This window comes from Oppia nitens, unplaced genomic scaffold, assembly GCF_028296485.1.
Source record: "Oppia nitens isolate AA-2021 unplaced genomic scaffold, nextdenovo-longstitch-racon4-pilon3 scaffold17_pilon_pilon_pilon, whole genome shotgun sequence".
Lineage (NCBI taxonomy): Eukaryota > Metazoa > Arthropoda > Arachnida > Sarcoptiformes > Oppiidae > Oppia > Oppia nitens.
In genome coordinates, this window is record NW_026533196.1 from 1,221,430 (window position 1) to 1,233,497 (window position 12,068).

The following is a 12,068-nucleotide window of genomic DNA, read 5'->3' on the forward strand; positions in this document are numbered from 1 at the left end:
ATTGCAATTATTAATGCGTTGCCAACCATTGACTACAACCAAGTCGTGAGTTTGCATCAATTGATTGATTTAAGCATTTTTAGGCCTCTATTTGGTCACCAGTCAGACAAACACTAGAAAAAATCTGTCACTAATAATATCAATGTGTTGTTTATCACACATTTAGTGACAATCAAATTAGCCGTTGTCCCTCAAAAAAGCATTATATATATATATATATATATTATTTAGTATAATTATTTCATCAATATTTCGTTTGTTTAGCTAAATATTTTTCTGTGTTATAAATTAATTGGCGATTATAGTCATTGAAATAAATGGCTTCAAATAAGCGGTCGAATACATTGTCAGACTTGTAAGTGATGTTAAACTATATGAACAGTAATTTTTGTCTAACATTTAGATGATTAGTAAGTTTTTTCTTCTAAATACTAATAATCCAAACATTATATCTTAATATGGTTTTCATCAATCAATGGATAAATTGAAAACATCAAAGAGTTGTGATTGAAAAAGACGTTAATTTTAATGAGTTGTATGATATTAAGGAAGATATCGGAAGGTGTGTAGACAATAGTGTGACACATGGATTGGATTTATGTTTATTGATCACAAAAATTTTATTAATTATAGATTATATAAATTGATTGCTTTTATTTAAATACTAAATTAGAGGACGATTTGGACTTTGCAAACGAGTGGTTGAAATGTCGACCAATAAAGAGAAAGCGGCAAAAATTATACGTTGTTTGAGACCTAACGATAGAGAAGAAGTGTATCGAGAAATCAATATTATGTGTCAATTGAAACATAAAAATTTGGTTCAATTGGACAAAGCCTTTGAATTTGCAAAAGAGATGATTTTAATCACAGAATTGTGAGTCACTATTAATGCTTTTTCCTTATCAATGGTTATGTCTTTTGCTAAACATTTTTTGCATTAATTCATATAAAATGATTGAAATGTCCCCAAAATGTCAGTATTTCTGGCGGAGAACTGTTTGAGCGAATTGTCGCCGAAAACTATATACTCACAGAATTTGAATGCATTTTATTTATGCGACAAATATGTGAAGCCGTGTCATACATGCACTCAAATAATGTCATGCATTTGGACTTAAAACCGGAAAATATTTTATGTAAAACCCGAAACAGTTATGACATTAAAATAATAGACTTTGGATTAGCCCGCGGTTACAGTAGAGAAGAAACACTTAAGATATTGTTTGGCACTCCTGAGTTTGTGGCACCAGAAATCATTAATTATGAAGTGGTAACTCCAGCGGCCGATATGTGGTCAGTCGGTATGTCATACAAGTATTTTTGCACAAATAGCTTACGAAAAATATGCTTTTTGATACTGGCTTTGATAGTGTAATCTGAGATACATATTTAGATAATTAATATAAATTATCTCATAAAATATTATTTAAAAAATAAAATAAAATTTAAGTTGAAATTTATTGAATCGTTAATATTTTAATGCGATTATAGTTTTGTTTAAAAGATTTAGTATTCAAATTTAGTAACAAATGTAATAATGTTAATAATAATGATAATTGACTTATGAATAGACTAATGATTTGTTGTTGAAATGATATACTTATATTGAAAGGTGTGATTTGTTACGTATTGTTGAGTGGATTGTCGCCATTCATGGATGAAACCGACGCCAAGACATTATGTAACGTAACTCAAGCGCACTATGACTTCGAGGACGAGGCCTTCGACTCCATCTCAGATGAGGCCAAACAATTCATTTTGTCATTATTGGTGAAGAATCCAGAGTTAGTGACATTAAAATAATTAAAAATTTGAAAATATAATTGTATGCCGTTATATATACTGTATTTTTGTATATATTTATAATTTTGTATTAAATGAGTTTTTAATTTTAAAAATTGCTATATTTCTGAAACATATTTAAAGAGAACGCCTGACTGCTGATGAATGTCTGTCCAATAGATGGTTAAAGAGAGAGCCATCAAAGCATATCCCAATTGCAACAGAAAAACTCAAAAAATTTTTAATTCGCCGAAAATGGCAGGTATTTGACATAAACACCAATTTATAGATAGTTTATAATCTAATTCCTCATTGAATTTCACGATTTTTTTTTATTTCCTAAGTATGTCAGTGTCTGTCACTTTTTATGCTTCTCTCTCTCTCTCTCTCTCTCTCTCTCTCTCTCTCTTATAATAGTACTGTTATACTATAATAATATATAAAAATAAATCAATAAAATATATAATAAAAGTTATATTATATTATACAATAAATAAGATTTGTTTAAAAAGCAACTCAAATAACACGATTATATTGTAATACTTTATAACACAGAAAACTGGGACTGCAATACTAGCATTGGGTCGTATAACACATTTAGGACTCACCAAAAATCTAATGCCAATCGACAATCAATCTAATAATCATTAAATGTAATTGTCATCTCATTTAAATTGATTGTAAAAACGACATCAATTTTTATTATTGTCATTAAATGAACGTAAATAACCGGTCCATTATAAACAGTATATTGTTATATAGTATACAATGTATACAATTATTTATATACTGTACCGTATATTACAGTATAAAATAATAATTTATTCAAATAAGTTTTGTAAACCTAAATCTCAAACAATTTTTGTTTTCTATGTGTAAAGATTAAAAATTTTATGATGTCATTTTGTGTATAAATCTAATAATTTAAATCTCAAAATCTTAAACAATTATTAATCATTTTATGTAAATTATTTATATTTACAAAGAGAAAAAAAGAAAAACTATTGTTTTATAAATTTTTGTAATTTAGTTAATTATGTCTCAAAAATTGATTTCAATTTTTATTACTTTAATAACCCTTTTTCCAAAATATTGTATATTTGTCTTATTCTGATAAAAGTTTGTTCACAAATTGCTTAAAAATAACGAGATATAACAAAAATAATCGATTAATTGTTAAAAGATAAATATTTTTGAAATAGGTTTTTAAAAAAGAAAGTCATTTACAAATTGTAAATTACAATACTTTTGAACAATATGTTTGTATACAAGAATGAGGAAATATATACTTATATAATGATTTCAAAAGTAAATATAAGTTTTGTGTCAAATTAAATACAATTATGTGGTTATCTTTGTATCAAAAGAGTTCATTTCTTGATTAAATACTGTATATACAAAATAACATATAATTTTATTTTATTTCAATTGTTTAATATTACGGTACTGTATATACAGTATATATATATATAATGTACATAATATCTCTTGAAGCATATATTTTGTGGTAATATTTCTCGTAAACAATTAGATCAGATACTATACTGCAAAACCTTATTTAACCGCAAAATTAACTCTACTTTCAATACTTTCAATCAAATATACTACGAAAGATGAACTTTTTTAAATATAAAAACTACAATAATATACACTACATTGATGTAATACCTTAAATAAAACAATTGCTATTATTATTATTATTATTATTACTATTATTACGCTGATTATAATAATTTTATGTATTATAGCACATCGTAACAAAAAAAATCTTATATAATATATTTTTATATAAATCTATTACCATTTGTTTACCCAATAAAGCAATACATGTATGTTGTATTACTTTATAAAAAATTAAGTATACTGTAGTTGAATAAAAAATATAAACAAACGATGTATTATTTTTTACAATAGTATAGTACTCTCTGTTCAAACCGTTATCTATTTTATCTTAAAAATACAATTAACTAAAATATTAATGCCTTCTCTTTATTGAAGACCTAATTTTACAACAAAAAAATGAGTAAATCAATTGTAAGCAATGAATATACAAGTAAATGATTTTAAATAAAATTAAAAAGATTTATTATTGTTATTATTATTAAAATGATATAGATGAATTAATACTAATTTATTCAATCTATTAATGGTTTGAATTCAAAATAATTGTATAATTTTAAAGAAAATAAATAGTATCATCAAAATAATGTAGAGATTGAGGACTAGTATAGACTAATATAGTATTAAATTTAGTGTCAATCGAGACACAAATTAATTTTATTTTCATTAATTTCATTTCCAAAGACAAGTATATTTTCTTCAAATTTCTTATATATATACAGTATATATATCACAAAACATACACACACACACACACACAGACAGACAGACAGACAGACAGACAGACAGACAGACAGACAGAGAGAGAGAGAGACTGTTGTACTGTACATAATAGTAATTTTAGTTTTGAGACCATTACTTAGTAAAGTCACGTAAAATTTAACTGACTTTATAATTGAGTTGAAGCTAACTTTCAATTTAGATAATTATAGTATACTCGCAATACAACAAATATATACTATATTTATTAAAAATATAAAAATAAACACTAAATTAGTACAAACTTATTAACAAAACTCATTTAAACATAAAGATTATGTCAGAAATCAACGAAAACGTCATTTTAATTAATAAACAAAATGAAAGTTAATTTGGTTTAAATAATTTGTCGTAAATTTTAAAATAATAAAATGTAAATTTAGTTAATGCTTGATTGATATTTAAATGATATGCTCGACAGCACAACAATTACAAAATTACATACAAATATTTTCAATGCCTTTACATTATTATAATTTATAATCAAATATTTTATGACAATTTTTTGAATTATTTATTTCTTACAAGAAAATGAAATGCCATTAACAAAATAATATATGTAATAACAATACTATTTGTAAAAATAGGTATTTCCTGTTATTAAGTCATATATACAGTATTTATAGCGAATACCTTACATATTGTTAGGTTTTGAGCGACAAAATTGAGAGCTTAACTACAAAACCAAACACATATCTGATTGACAAATAATGTTTGCAATTGTTTTAAAATTTAAGAGACATTTAAATCATATAAGAAGTACCAGAAAGTGCATTGCACTCTATAACCCATACAAAGGCAATGAAAATGTATGCCTCATATTGTATGACAAGATATGCAGTCATTTGGTTCAACAAAAATCAAAATTAAATCCCGACTTTAAAATCAACAAAACATTTCTCGTTTAATAATAATAATAATATTTCTCAAAAAAAGCTTTTGGTCTCTCTTTAAAACGCAAAATTTGAGTCTCAAATCACAAAAATATTTTTTTCTCTCTCTCTCTCTCTTTCCGTTTGCTTAATAATCAGTCAGTTCTGTGAAAGTTCTGGACAATAAACTGATTTTCATAATATGTTATCATTTAATCATTAAATTATTATCAAAATTAAAATAATTTAATTTTAATTATTTGATTTTTGAAACGTTCATAAAAATATTTGAATTTAATATTTTCTGCAATTTTTAATAAAATAAACTTCTAATTAATTAATTTATTACAATTTAATTAATTATTCATAACAATATTAGTATCCATAATAATAATAAATTACTAATTACATGAACATTAAAAAATTAAGTGAAAATTTAAAGGTTTTTTTCTGTCTTTGACTGTCAAGTGAACTCAAGTAAGAGTTATGTGATTGTCTGCGTTTTTGGCACCGGTATTACATTGCATACCAATCCTATTGTTATATTGTAAAAGATCTGTTCAACATATGGTCACAAAAAAATTGTGAACAAAATTATTCACTGCGAAACCGTGTGCTATGTTTGGCATATCATACCTCAGTTACAGCGCTCACCGTCTGTTATGTTGTTATTCAACTACCTGTCCCTTACATTGTAAAGCAATGTGTCTTTAGGCCGTTAACTTTAGTCCCAGTTTGGCATCACTGGTACGACAACCACACACACACAGTCAGTACTTTTAAATGTGAAAACATGAGAAAAAAAGCTTTTTAAGTCTCATTTTCCAATGATTGCCACTTCATTATAATCATTAGCCCATTGGGAACATCCTATCAGTCAACAAATGAATACGGACTCTAAAAAATCAAACTTAACTAAAATTTTGCTGTAAAAGTGCAACAATTTTTGTTTTCAATTTTTGTTTGTGTTTTAAATACAAGAAAAAGGCTTTTAAAGCGTTTTTTTATTATATTTCTTTGATTTATCTAATTTTTGTGAATATCTTAAGTTAATAGCAAATCGTGAGATAAAAAAATAGTATAATTATATAGTCGTGCTGTGGATGTCATGTGTTTTATGGTTTCGGACGCATAGGTTATGAAACCATCACTATATGTATGTTATATAATATTATATACTGTATAATACTGTATAATACTGTATAATACTGTATAATACTGTATGTTATGTTACATGATTTTTTTGTAACTTATGTTAAGTTAAAAGTTGTGTTCACTTTAAAACTAATGTAAAGTCAAAAAGATGTTTTAAAAAATAATAGTATTTAATTGTGTGAAAACTTATTGTTACAAAACAAACACATTTCCTGTGAGACAACTTTTCAATTGCTTTTGTTGTGCAAAAATTTAGATCAGAAATAATAAATTTATATTATGTATATGTCTTAAAATAATAGACATAAATTTTTTAATGACTTCTAAATTATATTAACAAAATTTTTTAGTTTTTCCAAGTTTTTTATTTATTTTTCATAACATAAAATTAAATTTATAAATATATTTTACAATTGATTTATAACGCCTTTAAAAAACTTATTCATCTATTAAAGTGAATGTCAAATGAGATTTAAAGAAAAAATAATGCATTGAATTAAATGAATAAAAATAATGAAAAACATTAATAAAGGGCTGAATGTGTGTCACCTACTGAACCAAACTTACCATAACTTGACTCTAGAAATAATACTTTATTATTGTTTAGTGCTTTTGTTTTGTTAACCATAAGCTTCAGTATTGAACTGGTAGTTGATTTGGTAAGCCGTGAATTTGTTTATATATTAACGAGTAATTTACTTTTTTTAAAAACATATATAATAGACAAGACTTAAAAATAAGTGAATTGATTTAAAGGACCGCAAAGTTTAACTGTAATATTAAAAAATCTTTAAATTTATGAGAGACCGGTTGACCGCTTCTCTAGCGGTTTTTCAATATTAAAATACTATTATATAATCTACAGTATTATACTATTATATAAATGAGTGTTTCTTTGTAATGCTTTACATATCAAGTGATGTAACCTTTTTATGACAAACAGTCTAGAAATCAGTAGTTGTTGTTTGACTCGAAAGGGGAGTACAGAGTGCGGGCGGCACTCACTTAACGCCGTCGACTGTAAAGAATGGATACAATGTTTTCATATTAAACGAGAGACCCTTATCTCCACTACTATTAATGTATGAAAAATATAATCATTTTTTAGTGAACTAACTTTTATATAACTTGTGTATTTGTACACAATATATTAAATATATACTTTTATAGAGTATATATATATATATAGTGAACACATTAGCGTTTCGGTGAACTGACTTCTGTAACGCTTGAATCCTAAAAGTGATGAATATATGGAAGTATTGTATAGTACTATACCTGTAATGAACTTCAATTGCTATAACTAATAGTGCACTCATATATAGTTATAGTAAACGTTGAGAACGAGTTTATTTTCATATGATTTAATCATTTTGTGTAAAACTTTTTTTCTATCACTTCCTAGTGTATGATATAACCAGAAGTTTTGTGTCAACTTCGATGTAAATAATAGTTTTTATCACCGATTCATATGTTATATCATAATGGATGACAACGGTTATCACCAACAGTACAATCAGCAGCACAACCATCAAAACCATTACTATCCTCACCAGAACCACAATCATCAAAATCATTTGCCACCACCTCATGCATACTCTATGAGAAGTGCCACCGATTTATCATCAAATTCAACCAAAATCACTGATTATGTGACTAATCATGAAATTAAATTTACCAAAACTGAAGGTATGATTATTTTCAGTTTTAATCTTGAATTCATCTTTATTTTGATGTTATAACAAATATAATACATTATATTTAATATATCAATTTAATGACAAAAATATAAATCTTAAATAAGTTTTTATTTCGATTTGAAAATTATTTATCTTATTAATAAAATTTTTTATAAATTATTATTATTTAATTATAATATCATGCATTTTTTATTTTAAAACTTTATTGATTAAAAAAGTTTAATAAAATGATAGATTGCAATACTTAATACTTTAACTTATATCGTATCAATAATTCTGTATATACTATACAGTATATATAATATATAGAATAATACATACATATAATCTCAATGATTAATAAACTAATTTAATTTAATGTTTTATAAGTAAACTAATTTATTAATTGATATAATATTGTTGTTTTTTTGTATGTTTATATGGATTTGTTTGGATATGTCGACAAACACCTGTATTGTGTAATATTTGTATTGAAATGATAGGCTGTACTCCATCGACCTGGTAGGTGACCTTTATTGTTATATTTTATTTATTTTACTTATAACTTTTATTTATTATAAATGCTATGTTGGCTTATCATACAGTAAATACTATATATATATACTATTATATATAAATTTATATGAATTGTTGCAAACCTGTCATCAAACATACTCTACAAACCAAACAAACAATACATTTCTCTATATTCTTATAATAAATCTTTGCTAAAAATAATCGATGTTTTTGTTGATTTTTCACATTTATATAATAAATTCGTTTATAACTTATCTATATTTTTAGTTTTAATGTCTACTTCTTTAAAAAAATAAATAAATATTATTGAGTTTTATAGTACATAATCAGGGTTAAGCGCTGGGGTTATGGGTATGGCCGGCTTACCCCCTAGCGACCAAGATTTTGGAGATTTTACCCCAATATATAAAACTTAATTTAGTTGTTATTTGATAAGAATTAGTTTAAATAGTTAAATTTAGTTATATTAGTTAATATAAATTTTATTATTTATATTTTATTAAAAATATTTATTGTTATAGTTAAAAAAAGAGCTATTTGGTTAGAATGACTAATTTTATTTCATTTATAGTAAGAGTTAAAATTAAAAATAATCATAATAATAATGAAAATACTATATTAATGTATTTTTAATAATTTTTAAATTTCATTAATGCTAAAATTTTTATTTTTAAAAATAAAAATAAAGATAAATTTAAATTTAAATTTAAATTTAAATTTAAATTTAAATTTAAATTTAAATTTATAATTTTTAGAAAATTTGCCGAATAAAGGAATTTATTGGAAATACTTTCTTATTTTCCAGGGAATTTCTTCCCATTTACATGGGAATTTTCTCATGACCCCCTTGGTTTTCAAATTTTGAAAAAATTGCCGTTTAAAAATGCAATAAAGTCGACACCCCCAGGATTTTTGTCAGTCCCCCCCACAGTAACCTCATAGACCAACAAAACTTGCTTAACCCTAGTACATAATATATAATATAATACTATATATAATACAGTACAATACAATCAATTCATTGCTATGTTATGCCAGCAAATAAAATATATAATTATAATTTAATAACTGTTAATAATCTTCTACTCTAACAGTGTATGTCTTTTTATGGCCCTATTGTTTGTATCGATTGCCGCCACTTCTGGAATATATTTTAGTCGTAAGTTTTAATGAAAAATGAGATTTCCTTTCATATTATATACAATGTCTCTAATTTTGTAATTATAAAATAAGACATTTTATTAACACATTAATACATAAATTATTTTGTCTAACAGTGCGTTCATATGAGGGCCGGTCATTAAAGGGTAAGCGCTTTAATATGATATATGAATTATATTAGCATTAATGCTATCATTTTAATAGTCGACACTTATATCTAACAAAATCTTTTCGTGTTTTATGTATTGTTGTCTTTCAGAGCGTGTATTTAAAGGTCAGTTAACGATAACCAATGGCGAGCCATACACAAGAAATTTTGAGAGATCTGATTCACAAGAGTTTAAGAGTACCGCAGAAAAAGTGCAGTTAAAACTCAATCAGTTATTTAATAACAGTCATTACGCTAAAGCTTTTAGTCGATCGGAGATTATAGCTTTGGAAAGGAAGAGAGACAACAGGGATGATGTGGTCGTTCACTTCAATATACATATGTCTGCCCAACGACCAGATATAGATGAAGCGGATCTGTTCCTTGTCTTAGGCGAAGAAATACTGAACTCCAAGTTAGGCGTCTTTAAAAATTGGACCATTGATTACAACTCTCTGGATATTCAGGAGCGTCGGTACTCTCGGGACTCACCCGAGGCTTCCTCAGCGCTATTAGCAAATCCTTGGGAATATAGAACCAAATTTCCGGGTCTTTTAGAGGGATTGCCTTTAGCTGCCACACCATCGCCCAGAAAGTGCACAACCATTAGTGTGAATATTTGTAACTCTCTTTCGTATAACAAAACGTCTTATCCTAATATCGTTGGCCATTGGAATACCAGTTCCCTTGAAGAAGATCTCATTTCCTATCGACAAATCATTGATTTTGAATGCTATCCTTTCGCTCAAGAGTTTATTTGTCGACTCTTACAGCCCGAGTGTATTGACGACGAACTGGTCTATCCGTGCAGAGACTTCTGTCAAGACTTTTATAAGTCATGTTCACATTGGATACCAAAAAAGTTATTAAACAATTTTGATTGCAATGAATTTCCAGTAATGAACGATACAAACAATAAGAGTGTCGACAAAACCGGAAAAAGTGATAACAATAGGATAGACATCAATGACAATAAGCCTCGCTGTCGACCTAAACATGAATGCATATCTCAACCTAAAGTGTCCACAAATACACCATTATTTACTATTTATGATATATCATAAAAACATTTTATCAAAATCCATTTTATTTCATACTCTAGTTATATGCAATATATTTGATATATTAAATATATTTTATATTATATTTCAACTGTAAATATGATTAATAATATTTATTTGTAATGAATGTGTATAAAGACTGCTTTTTTCTACAATTGATCGGAATATATATATATATTGTATTATATATATATATATATATATATATATAATTTATAAAGTATAATACTTATATAGTATTTTATATATTGATATACATATTATTCCGATTGGCTAAACGTTTCATATTTTGATACGATATTTAATTTTTACTGAGCTGACAATAATTTCAAAGTTAAAATATAATATAATAAAAGTTATGCATTAATGAAGTTCAGCACTGAAAAGATAAATACGAAACTTGATTATAATAAATACTCGCTATTCATCTTATTTTATATTTAATATACAGTAATATAAAGACATTTGAATAAGAAATAGCATATATTTTTACGTTTGTTATATAAGGTATCCAAATATCAATATATATAATATTAGTTATACTATTTAGTCCATTCCAATAGTATTCATATGTTTGTATATCAATGCAAATAAAATAATTTGCTTATTCATAATAATATTCTTAATGTATTTCTAACTCTTAATATCTAAGTATAAAATCAAATATAAGATCAAACAAATACATAAACTATTTGTTAAAATATAAAATACAAAACTAATTTAATCAAATATCTAATATATATATATATATATATATAGACGTCTAAAATATCTTTAGTGTGACGAAATCATAAATCATTTGTAAAGATTTAATAAAACAAAAAAAATAAACTTACAATTTTTGTCTAATGTTTTATTGAATATCATATTTATAATATAATTTAATCATATTTTAGAAAATAAGCTATTTGATATACAGATACATTAAATATTTTAAATACGTAAATTTTTAGTAATATTTAATGTTTCAATAATAATAAAGTATAATAAAATTTTTAAAATAATATTGTTGAAAAATTTCAAAACTTGTTTGTAATTAAATCATAATTATTAGTAAAACATATTTATAATTAATAATTATAATAAATAATGTAAATTTCAATCTCATGAGACTTGAGTTATACAAATTGTAAGTATATGTGAAACAACAAAATAAATTATATTACTTTGAAATAAATATTTTTTGAAATAAATTAGTAAATCTAATATTAAAAAATAAATCTTATTATTACATTATGACAATAAAGTTTATATTTAGTGCATATATTTGTCATATTTTAAATATTAAGCA

General features: G+C 24.9%; 2 protein-coding genes across 2 annotated transcripts; both read left to right on the top strand.

Moving 5' to 3' along the window:
• Positions 1 to 2,436, top strand: LOC128965525 (myosin light chain kinase, smooth muscle-like). Its single transcript, XM_054312231.1, has 8 exons — positions 1 to 45; positions 265 to 355; positions 500 to 562; positions 674 to 877; positions 982 to 1,304; positions 1,616 to 1,787; positions 1,930 to 2,047; positions 2,341 to 2,436. The coding sequence occupies exons 2-8, from the start codon at positions 318 to 320 to the stop codon at positions 2,434 to 2,436; spliced, it is 1,014 nt and encodes a 337-aa protein (XP_054168206.1). The 5' UTR covers positions 1 to 45; positions 265 to 317.
• A 5,184-nt stretch (positions 2,437 to 7,620) lies between these two features.
• Positions 7,621 to 10,756, top strand: LOC128965526 (uncharacterized; the record flags this gene model as incomplete). Its single annotated transcript, XM_054312232.1, has 5 exons — positions 7,621 to 7,880; positions 8,374 to 8,392; positions 9,502 to 9,566; positions 9,685 to 9,714; positions 9,828 to 10,756. Coding segments are annotated over exons 1-5 (1,248 nt in total), but the record flags the coding sequence as incomplete, so codon positions are not given.
• Between the last annotated feature and the right edge of the window lie 1,312 nt (positions 10,757 to 12,068).